The sequence below is a fragment of the Ceratotherium simum genome, chromosome 15 (genome assembly GCF_057802395.1).
Source record: "Ceratotherium simum simum isolate JZ-2026a chromosome 15, ASM5780239v1, whole genome shotgun sequence".
Lineage (NCBI taxonomy): Eukaryota > Metazoa > Chordata > Mammalia > Perissodactyla > Rhinocerotidae > Ceratotherium > Ceratotherium simum.
In genome coordinates, this window is record NC_141914.1 from 16,422,821 (window position 1) to 16,442,054 (window position 19,234).

Genomic DNA, 19,234 nt, shown 5'->3' on the forward strand with positions numbered 1-19,234 from the left:
TCTCTGATGGAGCCCTTTGTCATTTATGCTACAGAATGCTGAATAAAGAGACATTACAATTCCCACCTGGTGATCTTCCTTGTAAGTTTGGATTAATAACTCTTTCAGTTTCTTCTTTCTTTCCTTTGCCATTTTTTCTTCATCCTGAAGAATATGAACACTTTGAAACATGCCTTTTTCCGGATTTTTTTGAGAATTTTCTTCTTGCTTTTTCTTCTCTCTATTAATAACAATTTAAAAATACATGTATGAATAATAGACTTAACAATGAGTAATTACAACCTACCATAGTGGAATGAACACTGAATTTTCCATCAGAAGACACAGATTTTTAGATCTGGCTCTAAAACTACATAGTAGGGTGATTTTCTTTTTCTAACCTTAGTTTATTCTTTTATAAAGCACAGATTAAATGAAATAAAATTGTTATACTCTGAAAAGTAGAAATCCACATAGATATTTTAGTAAAGTACTTTTATTGAGTTTAAGATTGAGCGATACTTTGATCAAAATTTGAAAGTTAACTACTAGGTATTCTCTAATGTAGACATAAGTCCTCTCTCTTCTTATAAGAGGGGACAAAAAGGACCCTCAGGTAAGAAAAGAATGAATTTTTACCACAAGGCTTTTACAAAGTTTCTAGGGAGGAAAATAATAATAAAACAATCAGGTGTTACTGAGTAAGGAGAGAATGGAATTTGTATTAATTCTAAAATAGCTGAAAAGAGAAAAAGTAGAACTTAACAACAATAAGGAAAAGGCCTTTAAGCTAGTAATAAGAATCTCTGAGTAACTCTGTTGCTTATCTTTCTGGCCATCACCCACCAACCTATTCTTTCTCATCCAGGCCATCTGTCTTACACTCATCAATCCAAGCAAGCTCATAGCCACTGCCTTCTTACTGGAGTGGACTGAACTACATGGGTACGTGTATGTATATAAAGTATATATACTATCAGTGATGTAGTAAAGATAGCGCCTAGTCAAGAATCAGGATTCAGGGGCTCTGACCACAAACCAGCTGTGAAAACTCAGCCAAGTTATCTAGTCTTTCTGAATTTCACTTTACAGTTGTGGAAACTCAAACTGAGAGAGAGATGCCAGAATACTCTATTGACATTCTCTCATTAATTCTCATATATCATATAGCGGGCACACAATGTTCTATCTTATTGCTGGTGATATTAACCATCACTTGGTTAAGGCGGCTTCTCCAGTGTAACGTTGCTATTTTTCCCTTTGTAATTAATAAATCTCTTGGAGGAGATGCTTTGAAACTATGCAATGAAGAGATTTAGGATACCTTACAAATAAATTAAAAAGCCCTACCAACAAAAAAATTTTACTGATTCTTTCCAAACTTACTGATGCCATAACAACGTTATACTATATGGATTTACGTAGATCATAGTGGGCATTTAAAGAAATACAGTTCTAATACCATGGGTCCGATTTTTTAAAATAACATTAAAATATGTATCTGTTAGGAAAGTAATATCTACTCATTGAAAAAATTGGAAAGGTATAAAAGCCATCCATATTTCCACCCAGAAAAAAACACTGATAGCGTGTCAGTGTTTTTTGAGTGCACAACCATTCTTTATTAATGTCTGTTATTATAAATAATATTACTTTAATTATCTTTGTCTGGATTTCTGATCATTTTCTCAGGGCAATTTTCCTAGGACTGGAATTCCCAGATCAAGTGATAATACTATTTTTATGGCTCTTGCTGTTTATTGCCAAATTGCTTTCTGGAACGTTTAAATCAGTTCATCCACCTAGAAGTACAGCACATTATCTGTCTCACTGTAACGTGGATAAGATTTTAACTTTTAAAAGAAATGAGTGGTCAGTGAACGTTTGCTGAGTGCCCCACTGTGAGCAGAGCATCCTGCTACCATCAAATGTTACTTGTTTTCACAATTTATTTTAGGTCAGCCTAGATTTTTCAGGGCCTGAGAGCAATCTGAAAAGCAAGGTTGACCTTAGCAAGAACTCACTAAAACACTGGTGATTGCTTTCTGAAAGGAATGGAGTCTGGAGGAGGCCTGAGCCTGGCACTTGAAAGAGTGAAGTGCACGTCCACTGCCAAGCTGTTTTAAATTGGGTAGAATAAGAGCAATCAAGAACACAAGGGGAAAAGCTGTGTGAGCTGACGGGGGTGGAAGGGATTATCTAAGAGGTCTTTCTGGCCTCTCAGTTTGAGTGTTCAGTCACTTCAGGCACGTTGTTCCAAGGCTTTTGCAGTTCACGCATCAGTGCTGTTTCTCCGAATAAATACATTAGTTATTTCATTTATGAAGCTAATTTTGTGCATGAGGATACATAATAGTACTACATCCTGTGAGGACTATTTTGATTTTCCACTTATGTCAGATATTCTTTTTCTTTATCAGTGGCAGTAAAGCAGTGGTGACTCTCTGTGTGATTATCAGAAAATAAGACACTGACACAAACCACAATAGGACAAGGCACAATTAGTGAACGTGCATAAGGAGACAGCGTCAACCTTAAAAACGTTCCCGTAACCAAAGACATGCAAACCAATCAATACAATACCTATTAAAAAGTGCAAAAATATTGAAAATGATGACACTCCCCAATGCTGAGAAGAGTGAGGTAAACTGGCCCACTGCCAGCAACAGTGTAAATAAGTACAAGCCATTTAGAAAGTAATTTGGCAATGTTTCAAGAGTCATAAAAAGGCCTATACCATTTAACTCAGTAATTACACTCCTAAGACTATAACTTAAAAGAATGAAAAAGCTCTATGCTTAAAGATGCTCACTGTGCTATTGGTAAAAAATCTAAAATAGATGAAATGCTTACCAGAATAGGGAGGGGAGGTCATTGCATAAATTATACTACAGGAATTCAACGATGTAATATACAGACCTCAGGACTCCGGGCAATGTGTTAATTACAACAAGAGGAATAACAAATTAAATGTACTTTATGGTTGCAATTAAGTAGGTAAAGGGACCAACACCAGGAGGAAACATGGAAAAAGGAAAATAGTTCATTGTTAAGATGGTGGAATAATGGGTGATTTCTTTTTTGTGTTTTGTTATTGCAATGTTTGTGCATTTTAAAAAACTTTAGAGGACTTCCAAAATGACTTGCTTAAACAACACACTTCACGCTGCTCATGACGGCAGGCTTACGTTTTCCATGCTTCTTCCACTGTGCGTCTCCTGTCAATGATCTCCCTCCGCAGCTTTACCATCTCCCTTTGAATCTCCTCTTCCTCCCTCTTGGCCTCCAGAGCCTTCCTTTTCTTCTCTTCTTGCACCAGATACTGAGCCTCTAGGAAGGCCGATTTTTTCAGGGTCTTTTCAATTCTCTGGCGCTCCAGTTCTCTCTCACGTCTTAAGCGATTTTCTTTTACCTTAAAGAGAATACAAGAAAGGTGAACGCAGCCTTTCGAGTAGAAAGGGATATGCAAACCTTAGAACATACTCTGAAGTTCAGACTCCAGTTTGAAACATTCTGGCCCAGAACCTCACTGTTTATCAGAAGAACAGGGGGAATTCATTTGTTTACTGGGTAAGGGCCAATACAAAATTTTGGATGAAGTCAGGTGGTAAGATGACTCCCAAACAATCTGGGAATGATCTGCACCGTGGAAAAGCTGAAAATCTAATGGTCACATGCCAAGTTCTGGATTCTTATTTAGTCATGATCTCCCACCCATAAGATTTTCCAAGGAGTACATTACTGCTATTAATGTAGGCCCTGTCTGCATGCTAATTATAATTTAAGAAAGAATAAGGATATTTTTGGGAGGCTACATTGTAAAGAATAGAACAATGATTTACTGCCTTAAGGAACACCACAACCCTTTATTGATTTCTATCATTATTTAAATATATAAATGATTCTGGATCATATTTGGAAATCAAAACCATGAACTTCACAGATATTTCTGAATAAGCATGTCATTTTTTTCAAACTATTTATTCTTTAGAGGCTTGACTAGCTACAAGTTAAGGAGTGTTCCTCTCCCTCCTGCTTTACTTAACTCTACCCTTATCTTACTCTCCAGTTATGATAAGACTTCTAGATGATGGCTATCTCTTACTGAACCCTCGTTCCTCCCTTTCAGCATAAATCCAAACCAGGATCATAATTCTACCCCAATTTCTCTAACATCCCCAGTGCTAATTAGGCACATCTTAATGATTTAAAGCAAGCAGAAATTCAGTCTTATAAAAAGATAGCACACACATATAGAGACATTAATTCTAGTTCGGCCGTAGTTCTGGACATGTGGCAAAGACTTGGTCATTCTGATTCCCTGAAGCTCCTCTACAAAGTATTGAGATGCATGTTTTTCCTATAACCTACCATTCCCTTTGGAGAAAAGAAAGTTCCCATATGCCTTTCTAATTCAAAACAGCTGAACTAGGTTTAATTCAGATCTGTCCTTCCTTTCAAATTATAATCACAAAATGAGTGAATTTTTCAGTTGTCTAGAGAAGAATTATCATTATAACATTCACCAGAATATTCATGATATTAATATATTGATGTCACAATTCAAAAACCAAATTCAAGCAAGACCCAATCTACATATTTATAAAAGGAAGTATCATATCCAAACTAATAAACTTTAGCTCACCAATTTATTGGTCAAATCAATTATTCCTTTTTTGATTTTCTTAAATAGTTTCCTATCCTCAATTTATGAGCATTATTTTTCTTCTGAAGTTCTATTTTATTTTTATTCTTTCTAACCAAACCACAGATGGCACCCTTTTTCATAATAAAGCCTAAGTCTTTATTTAAGCTTATTAAATGTGTTACACAAAGACTGCTTCCTGTTATCCATTTTAATTTTGTTTTTCCCTCCCACCTGCTTATGTCTCATCTCCATGGTAAGACGAGGATCCTTCTGCTGTTTCTTGTCTAGGTTTCCATTCATTCCAAGATCTTCCAACATCCCAGAAGCCACCACATCTTTATGGAGCAGATGGTCTATAAATTTTTGAACGGTGGTACTTTCTTCTTCTTCCTCCAAATAGCCACATAAATCTGGGAGAAACAAAACAATAACAAAAAAGGAAAATTTTAATTTCAGTATAATTTCCATATTTATGTAAATAATCTTAGTACAATGAAAATCTAAAGCTGTGAGTGTTCAATAAATAGTAACTGATAATGCCAATTGGCTGAGTATAGCCCTCAGCAATTACCTTCAACTAAGAGGAAAAATCCTCTACTCATAAGGAATTGCCCTCACTCAAGTCACTGAAGGCTCCCTCAATGCCAAACTTAAAAAAGATATTACTTCAATCTAAACATTCTTGAGGACCCCATTGTCTTTTTTTAAAAATGGCTTTATTGTGGTATAATTGACATAAACTGTAAATATTTAAAGTCTACAATAAGTTTTAACATTTACATATACCAGTAAAACCATCACTACAATCAAGATAATGAACATGTCTGTCAGTCCCACAAGGGTCCTCATGCTGATCTGCAATCTCTTCTTCCCACTCCTGCCCATGCTCTCTGCTCTATCCCAGGAAACCACAGACCTGCTTTCTGTTACTATAGATTAGTTTACATCTTCTAGAATTTTATATCAATTAAATCATACACTATGTACTCTTTTTTTGGTCAGGCTTCTTTTGCTCAGCATAATTATTCTGAGATTCATCCATGTTGTTTATCCTTTTTTATTGCTGAGTAGTATTCCACTGTATGGGTATACCACAATTTGTTCATTCATTCATCTGTGGATAGACATTCAGGTTGTTTCCAGATTTTGGCTATTACAAATAAAGTTGTTATGAACATATGTGTACGAGTCTTTGTATGAACACATGCTTTCTTTTCTCTTGGGAAAATGCCTAGGAGTCGAATGGTTGGATCATATGATAAGTATATGTTTAACTTTTTAAGGAACTGTCAAATTGTTTTCTAAAGTGGTCGTATGACTTTACACTCTCATCAGCAGCGTAGGAGTGTTCCGGTGCCTCCACATCCTCACCAATATTTGGCATGGTCAGTCTTTTAATTTAAGCCATTTTACTAGGTATGTAGTAACCACTCATGGTTACTCATGGTAATTTTAATTTGCATTTTCCAAATGACTAATGTTATTGAACATCTCCCTTGTTAATGTTCTGTTTAATTCCATACATTATTTAAAAAGGGGTATTGAAGTCTCTAACAGTTATTGTTGAATTATCTATTTCTTCCTTCAATCCTGTCAGTTTTCGCATGTTTCTTGGGGCACTTTTGTTAGGTGTATATATGCTTATACTTGTTATGTTTTCTTGATGGATTGACACTTTTATCATTATAAAATGCTCTTCTTTGTCTCTAGTAACAATTTTTTATCTTAAAGTCTATTTTTTCTGATATTAGTAAGATGCTTTCACTCTCTTTTGGTTACCATTTGCATAGTATACCTTTTTCCATCCTTTTACTCTCAGCCTATTTGTGTCTTTGAATCTAAATTGTGCTTTTGTAGACAGCATATAGTTAGGTCATATTTTTAAATTCATTCTGCCAATCTCTATCTTTTGATTGGAGTGTTTGATCCACTTAGATTTAATTTAATTCCTGATAAAGTAGGATTTACATTTTTCATTTTTGTATTTTTTTCTATATGTTTTATGTAAATGTCCTTTGTCAGGTTAAGGAATTTACCTTCTATTACTAGTTTGCTGAGAGTTTTTATCAAGAATGAATGTTAGATTTTGTCAAGTACTTTTTCTGTGTCTACTGAGATAACCATGTTAATCAACATTTTTGGTAAACATCTTTTTTAATGGCTACATAATATTTTGTTCAATGTTTTGATCAAAAAAAAACTCCACAAGTATAAGATGAATGAAGCCTGTTTTACAATATAGTTTCACAATATTCCATATATGCTTCAGAATAAATGTGAAGTACTGAAATGCCTCACTTTAATAATGGCATTAGAAAATATCCAGAAGGTGGCAACCAGGATGATAACATCTAGAAACAATGTAATACAAAGAACTGTTGAGAATACTGGTGCTATTTAATCTAGGAACATTGAAGTATATGAGGGATCAGATATGATTACAACTCCCACAAAAAATAAAAAGACTGTTCTTGAGAGAGACAACATGATATTATTTTCTGTTGCACTAAAGGGCAAAAGTTACTGAGGACAAAACCCTAATTCTCCTAAATAAGAGAGAGTGCCATAAGATTAGAGCCTCACAACAGCTGAATGGCCTCTTCCCAAAGTGCAGGCTCCCTATCCTAGGAGGTGTTCAGGCAGAGATTATGTCACCTCATGTTAGGGCTACCATAGGAGGATCTCCATCTGAGAGGGTGAAGCGGGTAGATCAGACCAGGTGATCTTGAAGGATCCCTCTAACTTTAAGAGCTGATGACTTTGTGATTCCTGATCTGGGGATTTCGTAGAATCCTAAACAAGGGGAATGCTGCCAGGTGAGTTCACCAAGGATGTCTGAGTTGCACATGAGGAGCTGCCACCACCATCACCATGCCTACCCTTATGCTCAGGGAAAAAGCCTCACACTCTTTGGGCACATTTGAGGACTCACAAGTTAGCTATTTAACTTTCCTGACACTAGCTCTGTGTACAAGTAATAACCTTCCTTATAAAGATATATGAAGCATTTTGTAAATATAAAATGATATATGAATGTTTAAATGTAGTCCCCATCAAAGCAAATACTCAAAATATATGGGAACAATTAGTCCAACAATGTATGGGAAAAGGTACTCAAACAGCATGAACTGCTATTATAGTCATAAGAAGAACTACAAATAACAGAATTTTTTTTTTTAATATTTTTATTATTATTATTATTTTTTTGTGAGGAAGATGAGCCCTGAGCTAACATCCATGCTAATCCTCCTCTTTTTGCTGAGGAAGACCGGGTCTGAGCTAACATCTATTGCCAATCCTCCTCCTGTTTTTTCCCCAAAGCCCCACTAGATAGTTGTATGTCATAGTTGCACATGCTTCTAGTTGCTGTATGTGGGACGCAGCCTCAGCATGGCCGGACAAGCGGTGTGTCAGGGCGCGCCCGGGATCCGAACCCGGGCCACCAGTAGCGGAGTGCGCGCACTTAACCGCTAAGCCACGGGGCCGGCCGAGCAGAATATTTTAATTTAAAAAACACCATGAACTTATTGAGATATAGAAAGTAATTTAAATTGAATCAAGAAAAATTAAAGCCAATTATAAAACTAAGCAAAACACAAAAAAGTCAAATAATATATCATTTATTATTCAAAAAAATTAAAAAGACTTCTTAGACACATTTATTGGATGTTAAAGCTTAGAACAATCAGACAAGTCCTTACCATCAAACTTGTCATATTTCAAATGACCATTGGCTTCTGGCACAGGAGGGATACTCGACATAGCGTCTTCAGCATCACCTTCCCCATCACTTGCTAGTTCTTGCTTAAGTTTGGTGTCTAACCAGTCATTGACCAGCTCCTGAGCTATTAATAAAATAAACACATCTTTTTTAATATTTCAGTTACTTCAGAGACCTTCTTCATTCACTGTTTTCATGCATTCATATAATATTAATTGAGCACCTATCATGTGTCAAGTACTGTTCTAGATGCTGGGAATACAGTAATGCACAAAACAGGAAAAATAAAACCTACCACCATGAAGCTTACATTCTAACTGGGGAAGAGAGACCATAAACAAGTCAGTCAGAAAAAGAGAGCAGGGGAAGGAGAAATGGCGTACAAGAAATGGAAGACAGGTGTTGATAGTTTTAAAGTGGGTGGTCAAAAGAGGCTTCACTGAGAAGACAATATCTATCTGAGCAAAGAAGGGAAGGAAGTGTGAGAGTGAGCGATAGGCCTATGTAAGGGGATATTTCTCCATGCAGAGGGAAAGCAAGTGCAAAGGCCCTAAGGCAGGAGAGCGTCAGGCGTGTTGGAGAAACAGCAAGGAGGCAGGGTGGCTGGAGAGGAGTGAGTGAAGGGGGAACAGTAGCAGATGGGGTGGAAGCGGTAACGTGGGGATCAGGTTTAGAGCAATGGTTCTAGACTGGGGGTGGTCTTGCCCCCCAGCGGACATCTGGCAACGCCTGGAGCTGTTTTTGGTCATCACCACTGGGGGAAATGAAACTAGCATCTAGTGAGTAGAGGCCAGGTATGCTGCTAAACACCCTACAACGCACAGGAGAGCTCCCTCCCCCTTCCCCCCCCAAAATTATCTGGCCCAAATGTCAGTAGTGCTGAGGTTGAAAATCCTTGTTTAGAGTCTTGACACCATTCTAGGTACTCTGGCTTTTACTCTGAATGCAATGGGAAGCTACAGGAGGGCTGTGAGCAAAGAGGTGACATACTTTAAGAGGATCACTCTGACTACCATGTTAAAATAGATTACAGGGGGACAAGTACTGAATCAGGGGACACCAACCGGGAGACAAATGCAACAATCCAGGAGAGAGATGATAGTGGCCTGTCTCTGCAATAGAGGTATTAAAAATGGTCAGATTCTGGGGCTGGCCCGGTGGCACAAGTGGTTAAGTGTGCGTGCTCTGCTTCGACGGCCCAGAGTTTGCAGGTTCGGATCCTGGGCACGCACCGACACACCACTTGTCATAGCCACGCTTTGGTGGCGTCCCACACAAAGTGGAGGAAGATGAGCACAGATGTTAGCTCAGGGCCAACCTTCCTTGGCAAAAAGAAGAGGAGGATTGGCATTGGATGTTAGCTCAGGGCTGATCTTCCTCACATACACACACACACACAAAAATGTCAGATTCTAGGGGCCAGCCTGTGGCATAGTGGTTAAGCCCACAGGCTCCACTTCGGTGGCCCGGGGTTCATGGGTTCAGATCTTGGGCCTAGACCTACACAACGCTTGTCAAGCCATGCTGTGGTGGCGTCCCACATATATAATAGAGGAAAACTGGCACAGATGTTAGCTCAGGGACAATCTTCCTCAAGCAAAAAACGGAGGATTGGCAATAGATGTTAGCTCAGGGCCAGTCTTCCTCACTAAAAAAAAAAGGTCAGATTCTAGAAATTAATGTTTTGAGGTGGAGTTGACATGATTTGCTGATGGACTGAATATGGGATGTGAGAGAAAGAAATCTACAAGGTTTTTTGCCTTAGCAACTGCAAGAATGGAGATGCCCTTTAGTGAGACAGAGAAGGCCAATGGAACAGCTGGTGTGGAGGGAAGATCAGGAGTTGAGTTTCAGACTAGATAGGTTTAAGATGCTTATGAGACATCCAAACAGGGATGGATGGCGAGTGAGTATTGGCTATACCACTCTGGAATTCAGGGGAAAGATCCAAGCTGAAGAAATAAATGTGGGTGTTGTCAGCATACAGATAGTATTTTAAGCCATAGAAGTGGATGAGATCACCAAAGGAGGAAGGTGGCTAGAAAAGTGGTTCAAGGACTAAGCCTTGAGGAACTCCAGTATTTAGGGGCTGAAGAGATAAGGCAGAACCAGGAAAGCAGACTAGGAGGGAGAGGCCATTGAGGTAGGAGGAAAATCAGAGTGTGATATACTGGAAGCCAACCTCCATTTGGATTTCTTTCTTAGTGATATTCAGAAAATCTTCTCAAATATATACATATGGGAGAATATATCTACTTTCGCAACACCTTCATCATTATTATCATCATTAAAAAATAACTCTTATGGGTAGGGCATGGGGGTTTCAAAGAAAAAAATGTGTATTTCAGCATTCTCTTCATCATCACTATTATTATTATCACATAGCTCTGAGGGAATGAAGTGTTTCTATATAGTACATGATGCCAAAAGGTATTTAATACAGATAGAAATGCATGATATATAAAACAGAAAAAAATGAATCAAGGTAGTAGAAACTAAGTGTAAAAAGTATACTAGCAACAGATACTACTATCAGCTTTCAGACGAAGGTAGAGAAAGGGAGCAGATATTCATTGAGTACCCTGTGTAAGAGAATTCAGACATTTATGTGTATAATAACTTATGTGTAGAATAATTCAGATCTACCAAACACCATTCACTGGTAGTTTATTCATTGGTAGTAAATAGTAGTTTACTATGAAGTGCCCCAAAAGAACAAAGAAAGGGAACTTCTCTTGGAGTTCAACTGTAGGAATACCACATGTTGGATCAGAGGAGGAGTATACAAGGCTTCCTTAAAGCAGAATTTCTCAAAGTTAGCTCCTCAGAACACCAGTTCTTACAGAATATTAATAGATGGTTGATGAGAGGAGAAAAAAGTACATAAACCTTTGAAAACCATGTACTATCCACACACTAGTATTTCCTAATGTGGATCACTAGTTTCTCAAGATATTAACGTGTATGTCAGGATAAAAAGAGTTTCATGGTCTAAGAAACCTGGGAAATGGGTAAGTAAACATTTTTGTTTTAATTGCAGGACTTCTCAGAAACCTTAAGAGGCTCAAGTACACTGTATTTTCCTCTTTATGGGGTGGGAGGTGGGGCGGGCAAGACACAGCCTTGTCAGTTCAGAATCAATCCCCTTTCTCCAATACCAGTACTAGCAACCACCCAAGACCAAGAGCCATTACTGCTCACCCAGGTCACTGCAATAGCCTCCAACTGATCTCCCTTTTCCCTTTTTTTCTCCCCTATAATCCATTCTTCATATATTTAAAAAATTGTCCTATTACACCTCTGCTTAAAACCCTTCAGTGATGTCTCATCATACTCAGAATAAAATCTAAATTCTTTTCCCAGTCCTGTGAGGCCCTGTGTGACATGTCTCCTGCTCACTCCTGCAAGCTCTTCTCCACTGGGAAGCTCCAGCCATGCTGGTCTTGCTTCAGTTCCACAAGCACACCAAGCTTGCCCCTACTTCAGTTCTTGATGCCACCCCTCCCTGTGCCTGGAATGCTCTTCCTCCACCACTGCTCAGCCGCCTCCTTCTTCTTATTCAGGTCCAAATTCAAATGACTTACCATTATCTGACCATTTCTCTTTAACTTTCTTTATTCCCACACTAGAATATATACTCCATGAAAGCAAGGGCTTTGCCTCTCTTTTTCATAACCTGTTCTTCCAGTGCCTAAAATAGTACCTCGCACAGAGTAATAATTATATATATATACAGAATGAATGAAAAAATAAACTGAATAACTGTAGATGTCAAAAACCCAAATGGAAGCTGGCTTCCAGGACATGGCACTCGGACTTTCTTCCTACCTCGGTAGCCTCTCCTTCCCTGTCTTCTTTGCTGGTCCCTCCTGATCTCTTCATCCCTAAATGGTCGAGTTCCTCAGGGCATCAGTAACTAAAATACTAAATTACAGAGGAGTAAATGCTTTTGGGAGATAGGAAGGTTAGATCAGTTTTAGACTCTCTTCATAAGGAACAAAATTGATTTATGAACTAGTGGTCAAATTATCTGCAGGATACTAGGTCAAATTAGCAAGCTGTCCTCTGTGCTACAGGACTAATACCTACAATACTCCCCAGTTAACCGTGCTATGTCAAACTGCCTCTGGATGTGGTTCTATTTCAGGAGACAAAACGGGCCTTAAATACAGCCTTACTTGTAATATTGGGGTTAACTCCAGAGTAAATGAGCTTCAGGGCAGTAGAAGGAAACGAAAATTAAGAAGAAAAGAAAGAGAAGCTTCCATTCTGTACTTTGAAGTGCATTATGAGTTATGCTTTAATAAGTTGTACTCCAAAGAATTGTTAATTGCAGCAAAAAATGTATTCTCTCACCTTCTGCATAGACTTCATCATGATCCTCTGTTGGCTCAGATGTTTCCAAATCTATGATTTGGCCCCAAAGCTTTCCGGGTAAGTCTGAATTTCCAGCAGAAAATGCTTTTGAAACTGCAAATTCTGAGGCTTTCTCCACTCTCTTGAATATAATGGGAAAAAAAAAATCCATTAAGATGACAACAACTTTGTTTAGGGTTAGAGAATTTTTCTCCAGTTCAGGAATCTGATTTTCTACCAACTACTAAGATACTTTCATTTTTCCATTTTTGAAGGAACTCTGAGGTTTAAACATCTACCGCAGATAACTGTTTGGTTTCATATATAACATGAAACGATTTGCAGTATTTTACAGGAGGAGGAAGACTGATTTGGGTACTAAAGAAGGACGGAGCCTGGCACTGACAAGGAAGGGAGTACAGAGAAATGTCTGCTTGCCTCTAGCAAAGCAAATATTTGGGATACCATTTAAAGACTTTGGAAAAAAAATAGTAGGTGATACTAAGGATTAGAAATCACCTCTGTACTTCCTTGTTGTAAAATATTACATCCTTACCATATTTTTTCAAAATAAATACGTAAGAGATAAGAGATGTCTACCTTAAATTATATTTCAATAAAAGAAACATTGTGTTGACTTAACAACTTATTCTTCAAGCAACTTGACTGAAAGCTAGCTCTGTTCCCAGCACTGTAGTGGACATTAAGGAGAAAACAGAAGTAAAAGCTTCTGTTCTAAAAGAGTTTAGTTTTTTTTGTTTGTTTCATATGCCACGTGTGTAATAACTCAAGAACAGTTCTAAAATAATATGGGGTGATTAAAAAAACTGAATACCTTCAAAAGTCCATTACTCAGTAACTATGTTATATACAAGTATACAATTTGAAATTATCTCAGTTATTTCCATCATCTTATAAATGCTCAATACAGGCTCCTCACGTCCCACAGCACACACCAACCCCACTGTCCACTCGACGGCAGAAACAGCAGCTACAATGCACTCCTTCATTTCCTCAAGGCTGGGAGGTATAAACATGAGTTTCTTGACATACTCTCAGGTGCAGAGTGCATGCTCATACATGATAGTTTTGTGAGTAATATATTTTTGAAAGTGCTCTATTCTTTTTAAATCACTCTGTATATAAGCAAATGCTTGATCCTGTATCTGTTGTGCATGAAGGCCAAAACAGTTCCAAGGAGAAGAGTATTAGAAGACAGGATTAGATGGTTGAGGTGGGTGGGGGGGCTGTTTCCTGAGAGGCACATCCCAAGCTGAGCTTTAAGGGAAGGATCTGGATTGGCCTCCCAGAGAGGAAGGGTATTCTAGGCTGGGGAATCAACATGAGTCAAAGCAAAGGGAAGACTGATCTGATGGAGGGGAAGGAGACTGGCCGGACAGGAGTCACAGAGTATCAGTAAAAGGTCTGTTACAGGTGGACTGATATTACACGTAGCTTAACAGAGGGCCTTAAATGCCCATCTGGAATTTACAGAGTTTCATCTGATGGCATGCAGAATCACTGAAAGTTCAAGAGCAGAGAACTGACATGATGAAAATGTTTAGAAAGCTCAAAGCAGCAGAAAGCACTGGAGTAAGAAGATAAGTCAGTTTATCAACTCAGGATGAGGATGAACCGTAAATTGTGGTGGACTGTCGCATTTTGGGTGAGCTGCCCCAGGACTCATGGTTCTACCAAGGACCTGTCTGATTCTAAGTGACTTCAGCATCCCTGAGGATGACTCACCAACACTTCAGCCTCAAGGTTTGCCTGATCTCCCATATGCCAACAGACTTCCCTTCATCTGCACTTCAGCAACTCATGACACGGGCATCATGAACCAGATCACACAGAATTTTCCATTGTTCAAACCAAATGCTGATAACGAATCCCCTTTGCAACATCAGCCTCCTACCTATCTCCCCTTTCATTCCCCTGCTCCACTACATTGGCGTTGCACCTAACCAAGCCCTCTGGTCACCAAATGCCTCCTCCTTCTCCCCATCTACGAGTCCTGGCAAGGGACCCTTCCTTTCCTACTCTGCATGGATACTCAGCTACTATCTTACATGAGCCTCAAATCTCTTGTTCCTTTGCCTTTTCAACGAAAACCTTCAAGCCTGGCTCCATCGATCTACCAATTTTGGTACCACAAAAATTATGGTTACCTGCTCCAGCCAAGTCTCGAGTGCTGCTGGCTGATCTTCCTTTTCTGTTCTGAAGAAAGACCCTCCTCCACCCTCATCATCTCCACAGCCTTTCCACATGCCTCCTCCCTCTTCCCTTAACAAGGTCGTAGCTGATTTGGAGAGGGTGGTCCACGCAAGTGGATTTGGAAGTCTTAGGTCCAGAGGTTATAACTGTTTAGGGCACCCAAAGTTGGGAAATATTAGGGAGCAAACTCAGAAAAGAAGACAGAGAAGTGAACAGAGAGGTAGTAGGAGAAGCAAGAGAAAACAGTGTTATAAAAAGACAATGGGGGAGAGGATTTCTAGATTAAAAAAGTGATAACTATATCAAACTAACCTTAAAAAGTTTGAGGATGAAGAAGAGACCACTGGATTTGGTCAGGAAGTCATTTATGACAACAGTTTCTGTGGAGTGGTAAGAAATAGAAACTGGAGGAAAATAACTGTGGACACGAGAGGACAATAAAAATACAAAGGCAAGGAGTCCAGATTATACATCCAAAGATGTTGGATAAGAAGAAACTGTACGGCAATCAGAATGGACTGCAGGGTCAAATGAGGACTTACTGACTTTCTTCACGACAGGGGAGATTTGAAGGTATAATGGAGAAAGAGCTACTGTAGAAATTTTAGAGCAACGATAAAAATCTGAGTCAAGACAACTGACAACTGCATGAGAGAGGAAAATGGTGCAGACAAATCAGGGCAGAATTTTATCCTTCTGTTTTACTTCAATCTTCCCCTCTGGAAGAGACGGTACTAAATGTGCACCTAAGCCCCGCAGGGGTGTGGCACAGGGTCTCTCCACACTGGCAGGTAAGTTAGACTTAATGGAGGCTGAAGGGTGGCCTTCTCAGAGGCTAGCCTCTAAGTCGGTGATCCATAGTAGTCGTCTTCTAAGTCAGGCCTTCTGCAGGAGCCAGGAAGCCTTCCGTGGCCCCATCTATATTACTGCCCTCCACCACATGCTTCCAGTAGACCATTAATGCTCCCATCAGCTTTAAGTAAGCTGTTTAACCCCCAATGGACTATGAACTCTGTGAAGGCAGGGACTGTACCCGCCCCTGCACTGTTTTATCTTCAGTGCCCAACATAGTAGGCTAGTACTTAGTAGGCACTTAATAAACACAGGCTGGCTAAATAAATGGTTAACAATTATTACATCCTGCCTAGGTTCCATCTGGCCTGGTGCTGTCAACTTAGGTAGGTAAGACCTCTTCAAAATACTACCAGGCAAAAGGATATTTTCCCAGGAAAATGCTGCATGATTTTGAAACATGTGGTGCACAAACGAGTATGGCAAGTGGCCAAATTGACACTCAGAGGCATGCACTCGAAGTGGTTTAACAGCATTTTCAACTTAAATGGTACAAAAATATACATCTCAGGCCTGGAAGAGATCTCAGAGGTTATCTAACCCAATCCCCCTCTCATTGAATGCTCAAACATATTCCTCACTAGCCCTAACATTAAGGGACCATTTAGAATCCACTTGAATACCTTCAGCGACAGAAAACACATTTCTTTATGAGAATGCCCGCTCCATTTCTGGATTGCTCTAGTCAATAGAAAATTCTTACTCTTGATGCATGCATAGCTTTGACCTATTGCATTGGTCCCACAGGTCAATGCAACTAGAGTACAGTCTTTCCAATTATCTGAGGAAGGCCACAGGGTCCTCTCCTAAGGCTTTTCCTCCCCTCCTCCTTTAATCCTCTTCATGTGATCCTCATGGCAATCGAAAGGGCATGTCTACACCTGTCTTCTTGTCATTCATACTCTCACGAGAAGCAACAAAACCATGAAAAAAATAGTAGAGTATAAAACTAAGGCAACATATATAGTCACATAGGAACAAAAATAGCAAAATATGTGCAAAATGGAAACCTATTAGTACTCCTTTTCCATCTGATTGTGTCTGACTCTTAATTCTCTTTCTATCTTAATTGTGAAATATCCTTACCTTAATCCAGTGTTCCACATTGTCAGCGTCAAAAGTAGGCTGTGGATAATATATACAGAATATTAATACACAGAAATATCTTTGTCAACTTTGCCATTTTAATCAGTCCTTCTGACTAAAGCACATGGAAAAGTGTCCTTTATTCTTTCCCCAAAGCATTTCATTAGAAAGTTCAGCAACAAAAGAACAAAGAACGATGGCAGGAGGAAGAAACATGAAGGCTCCTGGGGGACATCCTCTGACTGGTTTTCTCTCTTACCTAGACCCACCTGGAGATTCTGATTTAACTGGTCTGCAGTAGGGCCTAGGCATCAGTATTTTTTCAAAGCTCCCCAGGATTAAGAGCCAAGGGAGAGGAATGCTAGATATAATACTCCTTATAAAAACCCAAACAAGCACTGATTAACTAGCCAGATTATTCAAGTGTCGTAGAAGCAAATCTGCTTGGAAAAGCAGTAGTAACCTGTAGCAAGAGGCTTTCATTACCTAGAGCAGGGATATTGTTTGGTCCAATAAGAACTGGGTGGTGGGGTAAGGGATAATCAAACTTTTACTGTTTTACAAAGCAGAAAATGAGGTAGAAATCACATAAATTTCTACGCAGGTCAGCCAGAGACTAATCTGAAATTAGAAACCAGACCAGTAGGACACCTCCTCTCTTCACTCTCCGTAACTCTCAGAAGCTTGCAGAATTCCCTCCAATAGTCACTCAACAAATCCAGGTATTTGCTTTGCTAATAATTCAGATGAGTTTTTAAATAAATAAGGGAATATCTAACTAGCATACTGACACATGGAGGAGAGGAAGATATAATACTCTTTCACTTACATAACACTTCCCCTTCAAAGCACCTTACAGATAACTAATTAATGCAGCTGTACTGCTGAGTAATTTTGTCATTGCAACAAAGAAAGAGCTGATCCTAGAAAAACACAACTGAACTTCAAGGAGCTCTTGTGTTTTCACCTTTGCATCCCCTAGGCAATAACAATGAGCACCAGCAGCAAAAATCTTTCCTTTTGGAGTCCTAAGAAGTTGTCCCAAATTTTTACCTTTCATCATCAAGTCTACACTCATAACCTATTTTGGATCCAGTCCATTATAGAACTGGTACGTTACAACAGGAGCGGACTCTTGTTTCCAAGTCTCTCCCCTGTTCCAGTATGCACCCTCCATTACTGGGGAAAGATATTCACCAAGTGGAATATGTCCAGTGCATTATCTAGCTGGTATATTTAGAATAAACTGGGAGCACAATTGCCTAGGGCCCTCAGAAAGGCCACATGTCTGTAGACTATTTTTTTGAGAATGTAACTTAAGGGTGAAAACAGCTGGTGAAACGGCTCTGGAGCTGAAAGCTGAGAAGCCGCTCCATTTTGGTGCGCACTTACATTTAAAGCATTTATTTTGGTGACTGTTAAAAAGGTAGTCTGTGGAAAGCACACACCGTGTGACCGTGACTTTGCACATGTCATTTACATATGGTTCAAGTTGAAAATGGGGTTATCAGTTTTCCCTGTCTTGGGATGCTAATGCATCAAAAGAGGTAACAAATATGAAGAGGAGCTATTTTTTGAATGTTGGTGGAATTTAGAGATTTTCAAGTGAATCAAATATTGATATATTCAATACCCACTTGCATTCCTGAGTTCATTTTAGATACTTTATGTAAAACTAGAAGGGGAGGGTATGAGGCAAAGGACTTAACGTGAAGATCTTCCCCTCCAATAAAGATCAGTTCCTTATGATTTGCAAAACATAAAAAAAAAAAAAAAACCGAAATGTGCCGGAACTTCCCTAAAACAGGAGGGTAGGGTGGGAAAGGGGGGTAGTTCGCAAATTCTCTTCACCGGGATGGGAAATACCAGATCTCTCCGGATTGAGAAAAACGTTAGGTAGAAACAGTTCTTCCACGATGCTGCCCACCAAAGCCGTAAGGTACCCAGACCCGAAGGTTTCGAGGCCCCCTTCCAATGCTGGCTCTGGGGGGCCCCAGGCACGGGCCGGCCAGGTGAGGATGCCCTTGGGGAAGAGGGAGGAAGCGCAGGCTTGGCTGCGGCGGGCATCGGGCCTCCCAGAGCTCGCGATTGGGACGCATCACCTTGGGACTCGGCTTCCTTGTAAACTGTTTCCAGCGACTCAGCCCGGTCCTCTTCCTGGAGGAGGACCTCTCCTGGCGCGCCGGCAGCATTTTCCAGGTTCAGGCCCGGACCTCGGCCAAAGCTGGAACAACCCCTCCTTTGCCCAGGCTGCTTCCGGCTCTCCCTGGGAGTTGTAGTTCCTCCGCCCGCAAGGAAGGCAGGTATGGGGCGCCGCAGAACCACCACTCCCAGGAGGCTTTGCGCAGGCGGTACGCGTTAGCTCAGTTACCCATGGC

General features: G+C 39.7%; 1 protein-coding gene across 2 annotated transcripts in view; it reads right to left on the reverse strand.

Annotated features, from left to right (window-relative positions):
• The window catches only part of CCDC191 (coiled-coil domain containing 191), a 71,633-nt gene extending 52,532 nt beyond the window's left edge, over positions 1–19,101 (reverse strand). Inside the window, exons 1-7 of one of the 2 annotated variants that reach the window (XM_004436616.3) lie at positions 18,959–19,101; positions 16,857–16,895; positions 12,705–12,846; positions 8,329–8,472; positions 4,859–5,037; positions 3,168–3,391; positions 67–220 (exon numbers count right to left, since the gene is read on the reverse strand). In XM_004436616.3, coding sequence (XP_004436673.2) covers positions 67–220; positions 3,168–3,391; positions 4,859–5,037; positions 8,329–8,472; positions 12,705–12,846; positions 16,857–16,895; positions 18,959–19,048 — 972 coding nt within the window. In that variant the 5' untranslated portion in view covers positions 19,049–19,101. The remainder of the gene's footprint in view (positions 1–66; positions 221–3,167; positions 3,392–4,858; positions 5,038–8,328; positions 8,473–12,704; positions 12,847–16,856; positions 16,896–18,958) is intronic. The other variant, XM_087439615.1, reaches the window with a different exon arrangement.
• Between the last annotated feature and the right edge of the window lie 133 nt (positions 19,102–19,234).